General features: G+C 55.5%; 1 protein-coding gene across 6 annotated transcripts in view; it reads right to left on the bottom strand.

The window, feature by feature from the left end:
* Positions 1-1,403: 1,403 nt before the first annotated feature.
* Cfap46 (cilia and flagella associated protein 46) overlaps positions 1,404-18,474 on the bottom strand; it is a 93,103-nt gene continuing 76,032 nt past the window's right edge. For 5 of the 6 annotated variants that reach the window (XM_074078025.1, XM_074078026.1, XM_074078021.1 and 2 more), the window contains 18 exons: positions 18,030-18,185; positions 17,771-17,950; positions 17,196-17,366; positions 12,879-12,976; positions 12,231-12,307; positions 11,661-11,761; positions 11,054-11,175; positions 10,233-10,312; positions 8,327-8,482; positions 8,069-8,142; positions 7,865-7,925; positions 7,755-7,790; positions 7,478-7,580; positions 6,643-6,755; positions 5,233-5,314; positions 4,733-4,869; positions 4,552-4,632; positions 1,404-1,655 (listed from right to left, as the gene is read on the bottom strand). In XM_074078025.1, coding sequence (XP_073934126.1) covers positions 1,531-1,655; positions 4,552-4,632; positions 4,733-4,869; positions 5,233-5,314; positions 6,643-6,755; positions 7,478-7,580; positions 7,755-7,790; positions 7,865-7,925; positions 8,069-8,142; positions 8,327-8,482; positions 10,233-10,312; positions 11,054-11,175; positions 11,661-11,761; positions 12,231-12,307; positions 12,879-12,976; positions 17,196-17,366; positions 17,771-17,950; positions 18,030-18,185 — 1,953 coding nt within the window. In that variant the 3' untranslated portion in view covers positions 1,404-1,530. Of the gene's footprint in view, positions 1,656-4,551; positions 4,633-4,732; positions 4,870-5,232; positions 5,315-6,642; positions 6,756-7,477; positions 7,581-7,754; positions 7,791-7,864; positions 7,926-8,068; positions 8,143-8,326; positions 8,483-10,232; positions 10,313-11,053; positions 11,198-11,660; positions 11,762-12,230; positions 12,308-12,878; positions 12,977-17,195; positions 17,367-17,770; positions 17,951-18,029; positions 18,186-18,474 lie in introns of those variants that run through there. The other variant, XR_012449577.1, reaches the window with a different exon arrangement.

Below are 18,474 nucleotides of genomic sequence, written 5' to 3'. Positions count from 1 at the left end.
TTAATATTTCTCGCAGGAGCGCACGGCAGGAGGTGAGTAATGTGTGCTGCCGATGAAATATCTCCAGAAGCTTTTATTCTTCTTGTTTGGATGGGCGCCAACGTCTGTAGAAGAAAGCTCGTATTTCCAGCACTGCTCCTTTTCAAACTTATCCCCTGGTCATTAGTTAGCTTTTTTAAAATCCAGAACAAGTGTGTGTCTTTGAAGAAAGCAAAATCAAGCAAAAGAGAGTCACACAGCACCTCGCAATCTTATTAAAGATGTGCGTTTGGCGTTGCTTCATGTCTGATTACCGCTTCACAGGAAGCAGCAGGAACAGCACAGTGGCCTCTCCTTAGCCCGTTTGTGCTTATGTTCAACTAAGGTTGGAAATACTTAGGAAAACTCCAGAACTGAACAATTCGTAGGTTTAAACTGCAGTGCTCTGAGCAATGTGATGACAAACTGTCTCTGGGAGAATTGTGCCCTGCCTCTGCCCGTGGATCTGTGCTGTGCACCACCGCCCACGGGTCGCTGACTGCCACCTGGGGCGACAGACCCACTGCCCTGCAGGCTTCTGTTCAAGTAACCTGTTTTCCTTACTAACAGCCCTAAAGTGCAAAGCTGGTGACACAAGGGGCTCCAGGACATAAGTCACAAGGGCTAGATTAGCCCTGGCCCTGTGTGGTGACGTTACAGAGCACAGGAGTCACTACCACACACAGATTCCCCGAACGCAGCCCAGCAACGGGGCTAATGCTGTATGAAGAGCACTGTGATCCTCCCCGCCTCCCCCAACTGTGACACGTGCATAACTGTAGTAAACGGTCCTTGGACACAGTGGTCCACAGGGAGCTGGGATGGACAGGACGACACGGGTCCACAGAGTGCTCCCCACTGCTTATTGGCAGACACGCTCAGTGGTCAGGGAGCAACTTGCTCTGGAAGTCCTCTTGAGGGGCGCTGCAGGGGCACCGCCTGCACCTGGGTGAGCCCTCTCTTGCCCAGGCTGGAGAATGCTGGTGGGGGCTCATTCCACACAGGTAGCACCCTGTACTACGGCGGTTTGAACTCAGGGCCTCATGCTTCATAGGCAAGCACACCACCAAGGAGCCACACCTCCAGTTTTCCTTTTTTAAAATTTTTTTAAATATCATTTTGTTTTTTATTAGCACACAATAGTTGTAAAATGCTTCTGCCTCTGGCCACAGTCCCAACTCCTGGTACCTGGGCTCCCAGAAACCACACCACACACTTGGTCTTATTGTTTATTAAAACACTTTAACCAAAAAGAAGCTTGTGGTCTGACAGTTTTTCTTGTCTGAGCAGAGTAGTGGCCTGGCAATGTGCTTCTGAGGGCAGCTGCTGTCTGCTCAGGACTGGTGCCGTAGACAGGCCAGGCAGCTTCCGTGCGAGGGAGAGCCCCAGTGGGGGCAGTTGTAGGTGGGGATGGGTGGGGTGTGGGGTCTCAGAGGGGCAGAGCCAAGGGCAGTGGCCCTGGAGGAAAACACTGAGACCTCTGGGGCTGTCAGAGGTGACTCCAGGCCAGTGTCACACAATGGCTTGGTGTGGCAGCCCGTACAGGACCAAGCTGAGGGCGGTGGGGTGCGGCTCCTGGTTTTGGAACTCTAGCTGGAGGGGCATCCTCTCATCCCTGAGAGGTGGTGGAACCTCATCTGTGGAGCAGAGCATGAAACAGGAGTTTGTGAACTCCGGGCTTACTGGGCAGCATGTCCAGCCCCACCAAAGGCCAGGGCAGGGGGTGGGGAGAAGGAAGGCCAGAGGAAGAGACAGTGTTCCTGGCTCCAGGTAGCCATGAGGTCTTCTAATGGACCAGCCCCAAGCTCAGGTCACAAGTGGGCAGGCCACACCACCCGCTTCTCACTGCTGCGGCCCAATTGTTGACAGGGACAGTACCACAATGGCCTAGCTGACCTGACACCCTCCCCCCACTCTGGCACAGCTAGAATCCAGAGATTGGCCTTGGGTCTCCTTTGCACTGGCCAGCCCTTGCCTATGAGGACAAGGGTCAGCCTCGCTGGCTCCCTCCTTCCTAACACCGGCTAATCACGTTGGATTCACACCTCTGCTCTGATGATGACAGGAAGTGTGGCATGCCAACATCAGCAGCAGTTGTCACGAGGCCAGCAGGCCTTGTGCCTCCTCTGTTCGTTGCAAAGCAAGAAGCTGGCCACTCTGCATGGCAGAAGTGTCTGTGCCTAGTCCTGTTCGTTTGTCAGGAAGGAGTGATGCATGCCACCCCTTTGTCCACCTTTCTGCCACCTAGCACTCATTTGAGACAGATCGGAGGGACCGCCTCTCCTGGGGCACCGTGGCACTGCTAAATACTGCTAACGATAAGCCTTTATTGTGGGCACCCCTTTTAATGTTTATTTTCCCCTTAAAAAAGTTAGTATGTTGGAGGTTGGGAAGGTTTGACTCCCTAATTGACAGCTGTTAGATCCTCCCTGGTGCCCCAGATGCTCTGAGTGAAGGACAAGCAGCTGCAGCCATCTAGACTGTCCCCACGCAGGCACCAGCTGCTTCACACAAAATCCACAGATGCCTCAGGGAAGCCTTGAGCTTGCTGCTGCAGCACAACTCTCGGTCCCAGCCCATAGGTGCCTCAGTGAACGCTAGGTGACTCCAGCCGCCATCTCTACCCAGGCCAGAGGTGGAGCACCTCCTATGGTGGTCCAGGAAAAGGTTTATGACTGGTGCAAACGCCCTTGCCATGCCCCCTTTCTGGCTACATAAGCAAGCTGTTTGGCTCACGCTGGGAATCAGCTAGGAGACACCCCCTGTTCTCCCCCAAAGTTACATTAAACCCATTAAAAAGCTCAAGTAGTCTTTTCTTGCCTGCTTTTGATCTTTATCACCAGCACATCCTACACAAAGAAAAGATGATGGAGTGGCAACAGTGGCAAAGGTGAGAGCAGCTGCTGCTCCCCTCCCTTCCACCAGTGGTGCTGACATTAGAGCCAAGAGGGTGGTTGAAGAGCAGCTGGGGCAGAAATGACGGGGAACAGAGGCAGCAGAGACGACAGGGGATGGCAGAAGTAGAGAAGGCCAGAGAGGGTAGAGAACCAAGGCTGGAGCCAGACATGGGAAACTGTGGGCTCTGGTTGCTGGGAGAGGTCCAGGGAGCAGCCATGACTCGAGACTCAAGGGTCTCCTCACTCTAGACCTGAGAGCAATAACACTAGCTGCTACAGCAGCTGAGGGTCCCAATACCCAGGCCCACTCAGGAGCTGTGACATTTCCCTGCGGCTCAGCTGCTATGAGTAAAGGGCAACCAGCCAAGCCCCCAGCCAGGCTGCCTCAAGAGGGCACCGCCGGCTGCCTCAAGAGGGCACCGCCGGCTGCCTCCAGCTGCTGTGCTCCCTGCTGCTGGGAGCTGAGGACAACAGCTGCCAAGTGCCAGAGCTGCTGTGCTTAAACCCAGAGCAACAGGCCTTGGACCGAGCGCCTGGAGCTCTTAGTTCTCAGGGTGCCAAGCTATGAGCCCCTGGGTCTGCCAGTCCGTCCCCTAGGCCTCGGGCACTCAAGGCCTAGGAGTGCCCACACTTGAAGACCTTTTCACCTACCATGATGCCTATCGGCGTGGAGCAAAAGGATCCTGGCCATCTGATTGGTAGCACATTCACTCACTCACAGTTCCGCTCACTCATTCACTCAATTCCTCACTCACTCATTCATCCACTCACTCACTCGTTCACTCCCTCACGGATTCAACCACCACTTATTTTCTGGCACTACATTCTAGACACTGGGGACCAGATGATTTTTCAAAAGTTAGCCTCCTGTCGAGTCGTATATATTAAAGATTTCTCAACTTGAAATCACCCTGGGATAAATCTTTCTGAGTTAGGGCAGATTACTCATTCAGCATATGGCTAAATGCTATTAGCTAGCGTTTTATCAAATTTTTAAGCTGATTCCACACAGAAAATTCGTCTCATCTCTAGACTCCCTTCCTGTCGTGGTGTTAGGGTTTTGTCTGCTCTGAAGGGTGAAGGGTCTGTGTGAGCAGGTCACACCCCGAGAGTCTGGGAGACAGGAGAAGACAAACTGCTGGTCACTGACCCTACCTGGGCACACCTCCTAGCCTGAGAACTCATTTTTTTCTGGAGGTTTCTTGTCTTGGCTGGGGATGACTGGCCATGTCCAGGGTGACCAGCTGGCATGCTATGGCCAGGAAGCTGCCAGCCCAGGTAGCTCATACCCCAGAGTCCCTGCTCGGGAGGAGGGTGAACTGCAGGCGTCATCGTGTCTGCTGGAACTGTTGTGAGGAGCTCACAGTTCTAGGAAGTGGGTGCTTTCTCTGCGGGGTTTGGATCCATGCCTCGCTGCAGCCATCCTGCGTGAGGTGGGCTCCTCGGCGCGGCTCACCTGGGGGCTGCACAGACTGCAGCTGGCTTGTCTTTAGGGACAGTTCTCTTTCTTTCCCACTCTTAGCTCATGTTTTAGAATCCCAGCTTCCCAGCAAAAGCAGGGATGCCTGTCCCCGCGGGGTTGATAGGAGGCAGTGTGTCTCAGGTGGCTGACGGGGATGGATGGGCTCTACCTTACCTTGATTGGCGTCTTCATTGCATCCCATCTTCTGAAGGAGACGGACCGTTTGCCCAACTGTCTTGCCAACTGCTAGCAGATCTAGTGAACAAGCATCCTCTCAGATGGCCCTTGGTCACCCTTGGCAGGTTTCTGGGGAGGGGCTGTCCGGGGCTTTGGGACTGGTGGGGTGCCCACTCACTTTCCCACAGGATATTGGCTCTCAGAGCGTTGTCCTGCAGCACAGTCGGCCACTGGTTGGCTACAATGCTCTTGACTCCTACCAGGCTCAGAAGGATGGCGGTCTTGAGGGGCCTCTCCAAGGACTGCTGCACCATGCTGTGGGGGGCCCAGATCCCATGGGCTGGGGCCAAGGGGTCCAGCTGACCCCTCCCCACTCCCTGTCTGTGCACAGCCCATACTGATCCAGGTGTTGAAAAGTATTTTTGGACTGATGCTTTTACAGCTCTGAAATGACTCCGTCCACAGAGTGAAGTGCCATTTAAAAAGAAATATCATTTCCAAGTGCTGGGGTGTCCATTTGGAAGCAGCTCCCTGCACCAGGACAGGCCCTACAGTGGAAGTGGATGCCTATTCGGGGCCTGAGTGTGCTGCCCCGGACTTGCCAGTGGGTGCACACCCTCTGCACATAGGCCGCCCCCTCCCCTAGGACCCTGCTGGGGCAGGGAGGACACTAGGCACCTCTTACTCTCGGAGGTCTCTGTTTTCCGCCGCCGACTGTGGTAGGAACTCGTCATGTCCAGCACGACCACCATCTGGCACACTGCAGGACACAGCAGCTGCTTGCCCTGCCCACCAGAGCTCCATGGGGGCCTCAGAGATGCTGAGCAATCAGCCCCAGGCTCAGACTTTCCACCAACAGGCAGCTTTCAAAGACCCACTGACACCCATGGACCAGGCAACAGGAAGTGGGGAAGGCCTACTCTGGGGCCTTGTGTGTTTTCTTGGGCCAGAGTTCCAAATGCAGTGACTGTCTGCAGGAGTCCCCAAGGATGTAGGGAAGATGCTGACCCCACCCCATGGCCTGTCCAGTGGTACAGGGACAAGGCATTGGGGGGACAGCAGGCACCTGGGGAGGCTGCCACCTTTGCAGGTACCTTGAGTATACGGTGTCACCTACCTCATACGTCCTTTTCACTGGGAATTGAATCAGTGGGCATGGGACAAACATCAGGCATCCCAGCCTTGTGTTGGGAGAAGGGGACGTCTCTAGGGGTCAACTGTGCACAGTAGCTGGCCCCAGTATCCCACCCAGAACAGCTAACCAGGGATGGACCAGGCCATCCCCAGGGCACCCAGACATCCCAGTGGGTCTGTGCCTGTGGGGCTGAGGTGAGCTGGAACACACACCCACTGCCCTGCAGCATGCCCTTCGTGTGGCTCAGAGTTGAGCCTGCTGTCCTGGGGCAGTCTGCCTCCTCCTGGAGCCATGCCAGGGTGGACCGCGTGTTCAAGCTCCTGCACGCACACAACACTCAGAAATCACCTGGTTCTGTGCCCCTTGTTCTCTAGTTTTTCTCAGGCCACCTCCCAATTGCAGTGTTCTATCCCCTTGCTGAAACCTGTCAGTCCTCAAGCTGGCCAGGTTCAGCTCTTCTAGGGTTTATCCCCTCCCCCCATAAAGGTCATGGGGTTCCTACTCTGGTATTAGTGGACAGAGACAAGGGACAAAAGGGCCCCAAAGCCACATTCAGACTGAAGAGCTCTGTGGGGGGAGGCAGGGAACCATCATCCAGCCCTGAGGGGTGACTCCCACCCTGACACCTCACCCTGACCTGGGAGGTCTGGAAATCTGAACTGGGAAGGCTCTGAAGCACACAGGAGGGGACTGAAGGCAGCAGAGCCCCAGAGGGTTGGAGGCCCCGCGGCTGCTAACCTAGCGTGGGCCATGCAGGAGCGCAGGGTCCATCTGCAGAAGGAGCCTGTGGCCAGATGGGCCCAGAGGATGGAATGGGGAGGGGCACACCCTCCTAAGCATCCCAGGCCTTGGTCCCTTCATCAGACGGCCATGGCCCTGCTCTGCCTCCTTGAGCATTTTTGCCTAGTGCTCACAGGGCCTTGCCGGGTCTGGTGATTGGGAGGGGCACTCACTTTGCAGATTCATGGCGGCCAGTCTTTCCACTGATATGTGTGACAGAAAGCTCTCCATCCCATAGAAGAAGAAGCCTGTGCAGCTGCCCAGCACCTGTTCCCAGTCAGCCTGGCTGCATGGGGAGAAGGCAGTAGGTGCTGCAATGCTATGTACCTGGGCCAGGTGCACCTGCATCCCTCAGAACACACACCCAACGCGGAAAATGTCCCTTGCCACCTCCACGCCACCCCTCGTTCTGCAGTGGAGCCCAACTTATTTTCATTTTCCCTGTGCCCACAGTTGACCTCTCTCTGGAGGACCCTTCTCCAAGAATGGACCTCTGTCCATGAACAAACAGGCACCTGGGCAGGTGGGCTAGAAAGCAATATAAGAGGCTTCGTGACAGCCAAGCTCACAAGGTCCTGGAGGTTCCCACAGGCTCCCAACAGGGAGACAAGGATGGGGCAGGGTCTGGACGTTCCACGCCCGGCCACCCCGCCCTCTGTGCTCCACGCTGGCCTTAGCCCTGCCTCCTAACCCCAGCACCCTGCCCCATTCCCAGTGACCCCAAGTGACAGGGACAGCACCACATGGGGGCTTGTGACCTGGAGCAGCTCCACCCTGGCACCTGCAGAACTCCCTCTTTGGGAGTGTCTGGCCTGTTCCTCAAGGGTTCAGACAAGGTGAAATCCTGAGGTCATCTAGGGGCAGACCCTGCTGCTGGACCCTGTGTTGATGAGTGACTCTGGGAACAATAGCACCTCCTGCCCAGAGGGAAGAGGGCCAGACAAGGGAGCCAGCTGCTCCCCAGAGCAGGGCTTGGGACTTTTGGCTGTGGGAAACCCAAATCCAAACCTTGGAAAGTTCTGGCTTCCCAGATGCCCCACCCAGTGTGCAGTGAACGAATCGTGGAATTTTTCCAAAATGTTCTGGGTCACAGAGATAGGACTCAGCATTTCTGTGGAGAGAATTGGAGGGGAACAAACCACGCTTTTGTCATCAGGCAAGAGGGGCTGGCCCCAGAGGGAACACTTGTGCCTGTCCTTGCCCCTACGGGCAGACTTAAAACCAGTGTAGCCTTTCCACACAGCTGCAGGTGTGGCCAGTGCGTGATGTGTGCTGTGGCACCCACCTGTGTTCTGGACCTCCTTGTAGGGATCCACGATGACTGGGTCTGGGTCAAGGACAAACAGGTGCACATGGGGGGCAGTTGAGGGCCACAAGCACCCTGTCAAAGGATACACTTGAAGTAGTCCAAGGGCACTGTGATGCAGTCAGGAGGGATTGTCCGGACCATGCTGCCCTACAACACAGACACGGGCGTCAGGGGCCCGGGCCACGTTCAGGATGGGACTTTGGCCCTGCTTGGGCCGATGGCAACTCAGAGATGCTGGCCGACCCAAGCACCAGCGCTGCCCCAAGCTCCTGGGGGCTCCTTCTACCTACCCGTGGGCCTTTCTTTCCCAGACTTTTCTTCTTGACGTCTTTGCTTCTGACCTCCTTTTTCACACTGCCTTCGGCTGAGGACAAGAGGGGCAGCAATGGGTGGGCAGTAGGCAGAGGTGGTGGTTGTACAGCATCGTGAGTGCACAGGCCGCCACCGAGTCGTTTTCCTTACAAATAGCTAACGTCCTCTTATGTGGAAAGCGCTGTCACCATTTCCATTTAAAACTCAACGTTACTGGGGGTCATGTCAGTTCTTACGCAGCTCCTCTTTTTGGAGGCGATTCCACAGCATCTGGAGAGAAAATTCTCGAGACACAGAGACTGCCCCCAGCTTGAGCACAGAGAGGCCTTCCAGGGGCAGCTGCAGAAGGTGCTGGTCTACGATTAGGATGGTGTCCATGGCCTCGGGCGGAGCTGTGGACATGGAAATGACAGCAGTTCAAGTGCCGGGGAGACTGGTGGGCTTCACTTTGTCCTGACTTCTAGCTGTGTACGTGATCAGCCTGGTGGTGGCCACTGCCCTGGTGTGGAGCTGTGGCAAAAGTCTGACCCCGGCCCAGTTTGCAGAGCTGAGGCCCCTGTGGTGGGCACTGTATTTTTGTTGCTGTTGTTGTTTTTGTTTTCTTTTTCCAGTCCTGGGTTTGAATCTCAGGGCCTTGTGCTTGCTAAGCAGGCACTCAGGACCCTTTGCTTTTCCTTATTTTTGAATAGGGTCTTGTTTTCATGCCTGGGCCGGCTCGACTGCCGTCCTCCTACTTATGCTCCCCACATGGCCCGATGACAGGCATGAGCTCCATGGCCAGCGCTTTCTTGGCTGACATGAATGTCTTGGACTTTTTGCCTTGGCGGGCCTGGAAGCTCAATTGTCCTGCTCTCCACCCGAGTAGCTGGAATTACAGGTGTGAGCCACCCCTCCTGGCTGGTTTTGATGTACATCAGGCTCACAGCCTGGACCTGGACAGAAGCCACGTTCTAATGGGACACGGTCTCACTTCAGCCCATGTCATGGGACATCACATCCCCAGACACCTGATTGCAGAGAGACGCCCTGTAAGGCCGTGGCTCCCTTAACCTCGTCCTGGGGATTTTCTAGAGAGCAGGTCCTTCAGAGGACCTCACTGGTTGGTGAGGAAGAACCTGCTCCCTGTGCAATCAGCAGCGATGCCACAGAGACACTTTGCCTGGATTTTTCTCTGGTGACAAAACCCAAGTTTGCTTGAAATCAAGCAGCAACTTTCTTATCTGAATCCTAGTGGTTTTTTGGGTAGAATCTCAGTTCACTGAGTTCAGGTTTCTGAGTATGAAACCTGAGTCCTAGGGACTGCAGCCCTGACCCGGCTCTGGGGGCCTGTGTCCCATGGCCACGTAGGAAGCTCGGTGTGGGAAGGAAGCACTTGGCAGGGTAGGTGACCACTCTGTTTGTGGTCTGCTCAATAAGTCTGAAGGAGATAGGAAAGCAGACAAAATTTAAGAAGTGAAGCTTCTTTGATAAAATCAAAGATGCCAGGCGAGGGGAACTCGCCTCAACACATCCTTGACACGCCTTGCAAGTTGTCACACGATGAGCACATCCTGACATTTTCCCCAAGTCGGGTAAGAAGATATGGGGCCACTCGGAAAGTAGCAACAGGGTCCTGAAGCCAGCAGGGGCCGAAGGTGGGCGGGGCTTCTGGGCCAGCTCCCCAGGGAAGGACAACAACACCCATCTTTTTCAGATGCATCAGCAGACTGTCCTGGAGCCCCTCCCTCCTCACCTGAGATGTCCCCTCGAGAAGGAACCTGTCCATTTCACACACAGGGTGTGGGTCCACCACTGCTGTCCTCTGCGGCCCCACACGTGCTGGGCACTGACCATTCACCCACAAAGGGCAGGGTTGCTGGATTACATATGAACCCTCCCAGCCTACTGGTCAGCGTCTGTGCACGGAAACTCCGGAACCTCCCCCAAGCAGCTTGAGATGCCCAGCATACTGGGGGACCTCAGAGGACAGGGCTGAGGATCCTTTCGGGGCTCCTTGCATGGGATTGTCTGGATATGGGATCCAGGGTTCCTGACCCACTTTGGCTTTCCCTGATGGGAGGGTGAGTCCCAACCCACACCTGACCACACTGCACGCTCTCGAGGTCCACAGCCAGCCTGTGGTCTGTGCCACCTGCCACTTACCTGCCTGGGTGGATGCTTTTCTCTCCTTTTCTTTGCCCTTTAACTTCCCCGAGTCGGTCGCAGTCATGGGAACCTGTATTCTGAAGGTCAAAGCTATGCATTTAGGTTTTGAAGAGCAGAGGAAAGCAGCCCCATGGAATATAAAAAGCACCCACTTGTCCTATTTCGTGAAGGCAGTGAGTACCCAGGGACATTTCAATGCCTCACCTTTGGGGACAGGCCTCACTGAAATGGGGTTAGGGATAATTTCACAAAGTGTGAGCAAAGCAGGGCTTCAGGCTTCAGGACATCTCCACCCATGCCCACCCCAATCTGCTTCTTTCCTCCCAAAACAAATACAGGGCCTGACTATGGGTCCTGAGACATGCTTCTCCTCCCAGGCCATACCGGGTCAGAGGCTCAGAGGGAAGGACAGCAGCCCAGCAGGGCTCCCTCCTACCACAGGGGACAGCCAAGCACAACCTCTGCATATCTCGTCTGGGCAGGGGCAGTGAGCACAGAGAAGCCGCAGACTCAGACACAAGTCGCCATGTAGAGGAGACCTCAGAAGAGCAGCCCAAGACTTCTGCTGCCCCAACCAGCAGCTCAGCTCAGTCCAGGTTGGAGCTGGACTTCAGTGACCCCAGTCGGTGACCACACCCTCATTTCCTGTGCCCCAGTGCCACCCCATCAAGCTCTGTGCCGATACATTCGGACACCCCCCCGCCCCGGGGCGCACACATGCTGAGGTTCCAGCCCCCTCCGAGGTAGCCCTGGACGTGCTGGGTGTCAGGAATGGGCAGGCCCCTCCAAGGTTTTCAGAAGAGAGCGCCACCTGGTACCTGACTTCCGGGTTGCTGAGTAAGGGGAAGATGGGTTTCAGGTACTCCTCCATGAGCTCCAGGATGCTGTGGAGCCTTTGCAGATAGAGTTCTCTCTCCTCACCGGTTAAGGACTCCAATTTCTGTCCCAGCCCAAACCACGGCCTGTTGTCAGGAAGTGCTGGGGAGGACCTTACACAGCCCCATCCAGATCAGCAGTGCAGGGAGACCCCCAGGGAAAAGACTGAGCTCCTGGCCTCTGGAGAGATTGTGGTGCCTGGCCTCTGGATGCACTCACCCTTCCCAGGCCCCCCAGTGCTCCAGGCTGATCCTCTGGGGGCCACCGTGAAACCCCAGCTCCTTCTGGTGTCATCTGCTGCTCCATGGAAGGGCCCAGGCCAAATGACCCTGTGCTCTATGGAGCAGTGGTGACCGAATCCCCTCTCAGGGGTCAGATTTGGCTCATGGATTCAAGGGAGTTTGTCCACATGAAGCAAACTCTGGAATTTGTCCCCTACCCTACCTTGGGGACCTGGTTCTCCCAGGGGCTGTCGTAGTCTGCAGTGCAGCCTGGAACCCCAGGCCTCACACCTGAGTTCAGGTCCATGGCCCTTGCTGCATACCGTACCTGGACCTGCTCCTGGGTCTGGTTTTGGAACTCCTGTACTCTGGCCAACAGGTCTAAGAAGGTCGCCGGACTCACACCTGTCCTCATCACCTTGCAGTAGCCTGTGCAGACACAGACATGCTGTCAATCCCACAGGGCTAAGTGCAGAGCCCCTGGGAACATGCAGAGGTGACCTTGCAGAGTTTGTGCAGGCACAGGGCTTCTCCATGCCAGCCCCAGAAGGGAGGCCTCATGACCAGAGTCTCTTGCTGCACAAGTTGCTGCAGGAGGGGCCAGGACCTTTCCGAAAGCTCAGGGAAGAGAGCAAAATACACTGACTCCTGGCACCATGGGGACCCAGGGAGCTTGGTGCTGCCTCCCCCAGACCTCTAGGAAATGCACTGGTGCTTCAATTTCTTCTTCTATCCTGGACACAGCTCCCTTATCCACTGCATGTGTATTTGGGGACTGGGACCAAGAGCAGGTGCCAGGTGGGCACTGATCTTGGGGAAGTGAGAGGTCCTGCAGTGTGGGGTGGTTGCTCCCACCCACCACAGCCTGCTGCAGAGCCCCGCTCAAACCCAAGCTCACCGCCCATTGGCACCATCTTTCCCTTGGCAGCTGGCACGAACTTGGGCCTCTCGTAGGCAGCACCATACAGATGGGTCCTATTGACAGGGCACAGGTCACAGGCCAGTCCCCATAGGACACATACCTCAAAGGCTCGTGGGTCTCAGAGGAGCTGACCAGTCGGTTTGCGCTGCACACCACGCAGGTGTCTCCCACATGCCCCTGTATAGGCAGAGGCCTCAGGAGGTTGAAGCAGGCTTGGCCGCTCAGGGAACCTGTCAACATGAGCTGGTTCTCCCTTCCCTGGAGAGGCTCCGTCCATCCAGACAGTGACAGCCGTTCACTCTGCTCCACTTCAATGATGACCTCAGGTCCCCACGTCTGGGCCCACCCAGACCAGACACAGAGGCCCTGTGTAGGGTACGGGTCACACAGGAGCCCCTTCCCAAACATATCTGCCTGGTCATCGTTGCAGAAATTCACCCTGGCACTTTCAAGGAGGGTCAGAAGAGGGATGTTCCGTTTTCCCGGGCTGTCCACCCATACTTATTAGATGGGCCACTGTGTCTGTCCAGCACATTCCCAGCCCCAGGGCAGGGACTGAGGTGTGGGCAGCAGGCTACGTCCATGCCTCCCCGCTAGGCTACTTAACAGGGGCAAAGGCCTTACCTGTCTTGTGAGTGGTACAGGAAGAGGACCCGGAACGTGGAGGGAATCTCGTTCAGGAAGGTGAGGTGCTGCTCAGTGACGCAGAGGCTCTGCCAAGCCTGTGTGTGACAGGCAGGGGTTAGGGGCTCTCTCCTCACCGCTTCCCAAGAGGCAGGATCACAGCCTCCACCCGGTTCTTGGGGTGGGAGGGGAGGGTACTGTTTAACCTCCCTACAGGGGCTCAGGCCGCCTGCAGTGACCAGTGGACACCACAAGGGGGAGACAGAGGCACAAGAAACTCACTGCTCCCAATGCCCCTTCCTGACGCTACGTGAGAAATGGGGTCTTTGTGACCTGCAGTGTCCAGGAGCCCAAACTAAACAGCAGCACCTCCCCTGTCCTGCCCCCTGCACACCACACACACACCACATGCGTGTCACACACATCACATATGTAAACCACACGTGTCACACATATGCTACATGCACACACAAGCACACACATGTACCACACGTGGGTGCACAGACACAGCCATGTCCCATGCTGCCCGAAGAAAGGCCCTCTCCACCCCAGGCTCACAGTTCTCTTGCCTCCTGTGGACCTGGAGGTTCTGAGTAACACCAGACGCTGTGCACACTTCAGGCTCGTCACTGACCATGGCAGGCAGCCAGCACGGCCCCTCAAGAGTCCCCTTAAGAGAGAGCCCCTCTGCATGGGCCCTCCCCAGCTGAACTGTGAATGATCAAGGGTTCAAGTCAGAGCTTCAAGTTTGCAAAAATGAACCCATTTTTAGAAAACTTTTGTCCAAGTAGAATATGCCACAGAAGGTGGTGTCAATCCAACGTGAAGTGCAGGACGGATTTTTCACAACAGGCCGCACCCACACGGCCAGGGCCCTCCCCCTGGAGCTGTGAGGGGAGGTTGGCTTTTCTGCCTGGCCGCCAGTCTCTTCACCCAAGGGAATGTGGCTGGCTTCCTCCAGGCTGGCTCACGTGGTAGCTGGCGGTCCCTTGCCATGGGTCTTTCTGCTGTGAGTACAACAGGCGTCCTCATCCATCAGAGTTCCCACTTTTCACTGTCACAACTTCTGCCGCGTGGGCGTTCTTCAACGTGGTCTCTGGGGACCACAGTGCTGTGTTCCTGAGTCAGGCACGCTCAACACAGGAGGTGCACCAAGCCATCTGTGGGGTTACCATATTGCCTCTAGCCCTCACCCCACCAAGCGTCTCCACCACGCCCAGTTCCTCCTGAAGCTTCGTCTTTGCCCCCTGGTGGGTGCCTGTTGGGGTCTTTCAAGTTTGCATTTCCCTGATACTGACGAGCTTGAGCACAGTGGAAGTGGTCACTGACATCGAACGCCTTCTTTTGTGAATTCTCAATCTTGTGCCCTTTCTTTAAGGGAGAAAAAAGATGCACACTCCTCGCACATCGGGATCTGCACTTTCTGTCAGTCATGCTCTATGCACCATCTTCACCCTTCTGAGCTGGCCTTGTGACGTCCAGTGGTACCTTCTTGATGAGCAGAGGTTGTTAATTTCAGTGTGGCCCAGTTTATCATTTTTTTCTCTTTTAAGGTTGCCGTTTTGGTCTCCTGTCCCCACAAGGGGCCCACACTGGCAAGAGCCAAATGCTGTGGGTCACCTGGCAGATGCCGATGACATATCATCCAGGGTCATATTCCAGAAAACCACGTTGACTGAGTCTGGGGGCACAGCTGAGGAGAAAAGGATGTGCATCCAGCCCCCTGTCCAGCAGGGGAACTGGCAGCTTAACAAAATGGAGTTTCCAATCCCCAAACGTGGGGCCTCATACTTCTTTCATTCCTCCAGATGGGCTTCATAGTGTTCAGTGTGGAGGTCTTGCACTTTTCCCTAGGGTTTTCTTGGGTTTTGATGCTGCTGAAAACTTTTCACTTACACAATCTTCATTTCCACTTGCCTGTGGCTGGCATCCGGAAACACAGCTACTTTTGCAGATCGCCCACCAGCTGTGCACGTGAGTCTGGGAACCCAGCCTCTCCGATGCCTAGGTTTACAATTGTATTGATTGTGAGTTCTTTTCCTCTTGTGGCACAGAATTATCTGTTCTTTCACGTTGGACAGTTGTAATTCTTCTGAGGAGCTTGTCCATCTCACCCAAATCGTCAAAGGTGTTGCAATGAGGTTATAAACACAGTTCCCTTATTAGCTTGTGCAAGTCTGTAGGGTCTCAGGAACGTGGCAGAAAACGGAGACTCGTGTGTTCTCTCCTTTCTAAGTCTACCGACTTTATTGTTTTTCTCTTTGGAGCCGACTCTCTCCTTTGCTCAATTCCTTCTCCGCATTTGCAAGACATTGATCTTGCTGCTTTCCTTGCTTGCTCCCTTCTGCCTCCTTATGCGGCTTATTGCTGCTGCCAGGCAAAGCTTGACTCGCTTTCTCCCCTGCTCTCTCCTGTGTTCCAGGCGGTATCTTCCCTCTAAGCCCTGTTTTAGAGGAGCCTCATCACTTTGATGGGTTTTCATCCTCTGAGTCAGTGTAAGCGCTTTCTGGATTCCACCCTGGTTTCTTCCTGGACTGACTCTGTTGTCTGACCCCAAGGCAATCCTGGTGTTCCCAGGCATCTCTGCTCTGATGTCACTGTGCTTAGAAAACAAACCCTGGGTATCTTGGTCCTTTGGAGTTTGTTGAGGCTGCATGTGGCCTGGGCCTGGGTTTTGGTGGACTTCTAGACAGCTGGGCAGAACCAGAAGTGTGGAATCTTCTGGATGTCAGCACAGGGCCACCGGGCCTCTGTGCACATGCTGGCTTCTCATCCATTTGGTCTGCTCCACTGTGGGAGTGCCTCAAGCTTCCCATCAGCATTGCAGCTTTGCTCATTGCTTCTTCTATTTGTTTTATATCACTGGGTAGATGGAGCCATCTTGCCAGGTTGGCTGTGTCACATTGTACCACACCAGCAGCCTTTATCTGACCAGCAATTCCATGACTTACAGGTTTTTCACCTTTTCCTTTCAACATTTCCGTGTCCTTATATGTAAGGTGCCTCTTTGGAGCAGCAAATTGGATTTTGTTTCCTTTTTATCCATTGTGGCGATCCTAGTCTTGGAACCTGTATTTCTTGGCATTACCAAAACATTGGGTTTACAGTACTGCTGTCCAGGTCTTTAACTGGGATCAGTTGTTTTTGTGTTCTTTTTCCTCTTTTCATCATCTTTTGGATTGATACAATTGTCATTTGATTTCCCTTTTGGCTAACCTAGTTACGCGTTACTCTAGGACACCGTGGGGCCGTGACCTGTTCCTGCCTCCCGCACTACTGTTGTCTTTCCCTTGAGTTCTGGGATGTCACCCGCCGCACAGGGTGCTGGGTCCTGGCCTCGCAAGTGCCATGGTGCACTTGTTTCTGGGTGCTGTGCCTGCATGTCACGTCACCCATTGTCAATTCTTGACCCCCTCTTCCCTGTTCATGTTTCTGCCTGGGATTATTTGCCCGACGTCTCCTGTAAGCTTTTCTTTTATTATCTGGTGGCAAATTACGTTGGATTTTGCTTTTCTAAAAATGTTCTCATTTGCCTTCATTTGAACAGTCTTTTCGGGTATTGGAGGTTGGCAGCTCTTTTCCCGTGGCACAGTCTAAGGTCATATGCTGCTCTGAGGGTTGCATCTGGGCTGTCAGCCCTCCTCAGGCTGTTTTCCGTGGGTGTGCGTGCATGAGTGTGCACATATGCACGTGTGTGTGTGTGTGGTGTGTGTTGGGGGGAGGTGGGCTGGAATGCCCAAGCCTGTGGATGTCCTCAGCATAGGGACGTTCTCAGCCTCTGCCCGTGTTCCCTATCCTCCTCTCTCATGGAGACTCAAGGAGATGAACACTTGACTTTTGGAGAGTCCTGGTCTCCTGCCTTCCTCTGTCTCCTCGGCCTTCTCCTCCCATGGAGTTTCTTCTCTGTTTTGGGTTCAGGAGTGGGCTGTGCGCACATCCCTGCTCTTCACTTCCAAGCCGTGTGTCAGGTGCTGACCGGGCCAGCACATCTGGAGGCCACTTGCACCCCACAGGATGACACAGAGCTGCCCCGGCCCCCCATTCTACCAGCTTCCTCGTGAGCTCCTTGAAGCCCAGGACGCAGCAGAGTCCCCAGCTATGATTCTACCTTGACCTTACAGACCCTCAGGCAGGGCAGTTCACAGCACAGCCCTCCGGGGCTGTCCCTATCCCACAAGACCCAGGAGGAAGCTGAGACTCAGAGAGGCTGAGGCCCTCCCAGAGCTACACAGCTAGAAGGGGCAGAGCAGGACATGCATGGATCCTGCTCCCTGTGGGGCCTCCAGGACCCCGAGCTCACCCACCCAGAGGGATCACCTTGTAGGTGGCAGCCAGCCTCTGCTCCACGTTGGCAAACAGGTTGGTGGAGGTCTTGCCCTGCTGCTTCAACTGGTACTGGAGCTGCAACAGGGCTGCCAGCTGCGAGCTGCTGGTGTTGGCTGTGGCCTTGAGCAGCACATCCTGCATCATTTCCGAGGCTGAGCAGCTCTGAAACAGGTAGGGCAGGCTGCATGTGCAGTGTGACCACACCTGTCCCTGCCAGAGGAGGGACGTTGCCTGGTCACTGGCAGCCACATGGGGCCATGCTCACTCCTTCTGCTGGACCTCCAAGAGGCCCATGTGGGCAAGGCCATACCAGCTCTTCACCTCAGGATCTCTGCACCTGCCCAAAGCGGGGACTGAGGGATGAGTACACCCATGTGCGCACTGTGGCCTCAAGCACATGTGGCTGGCAAGCTTCCAATGCCTGCACACCAGCCGGGTCTTCTCCCTCCAGCCCAGACCTGCGGCTTTGTCTAATGGAGTGCACCCTGACAGTCCAGGCCTCTGCTTCAGCCCATCTGGGGGTGCTCAGGGCCCTCCTCCTCTGAGGTGGTGGAGCAGGGCCGTACCTGTGACAGTGCCAGGAACTGGCAGGTGGCTGCAGGATCCAGCGTGCCCGTGCACTCCACCATCTCCAGGCTGGCAGCTGCAGCGATGTCCAGGAGGCCACTACCCAGGGCAACTTGGAGACACTGCAGCAGTACCTCAGAGGCCTGGGCCAGGTACCGCTGGGCCAGCACCATCCTCTTCTGTGGACCAGATAAGTCTCAGCCTCAGGTGGCTCTGTGGGCAGAGACCGCCAGGGGCCAGGCAGGAGCAGTCACGTACCTTCAGGCCCTCGGCCTTCCTGATGCGTTCCTTGGGGGTATCCTTGAAGGTTGGCAGCTCCCTGCTCAAAGCCTGCAGCTCCCTGGAAAAGGTCTCGGTGCCCCTGTTCTCTGCTTCTAGCTGTAGTGACCGCAGGCTGCTAGGCTTAGTGCCCACCTGTGATGCATACAGTGGGGGTCAGTGAGCACTTGTGGATTCCTGCTTGGTCAGCGTGGCCAGGAAGGGGGAGGGGTGCTGCAAGTCACAGTCTGGCCTGTCACTGCCTTCGGAGCCCACCTGCCCTGCCCAGGTCTGGTTTCATGAACTTGGAGGAGCTATGGCCTGAGAGCCTGAGGTGACTAGACATGGCAGCCAGGGTAGGGAGGCGGTACTCTGGAAGCGGCCCAGAGACATGGTCCTGGATTACTGCCTCAGTGGTCCCTGTTGCCCACCTCTAGAAACACTT

Source organism: Castor canadensis, chromosome 7 (assembly GCF_047511655.1).
Source record: "Castor canadensis chromosome 7, mCasCan1.hap1v2, whole genome shotgun sequence".
Taxonomy (NCBI): Eukaryota; Metazoa; Chordata; class Mammalia; order Rodentia; family Castoridae; genus Castor; species Castor canadensis.
The sequence above is the reverse complement of the archived record's forward strand: the minus strand, read 5'-3'. Positions and strand labels throughout refer to the sequence as shown.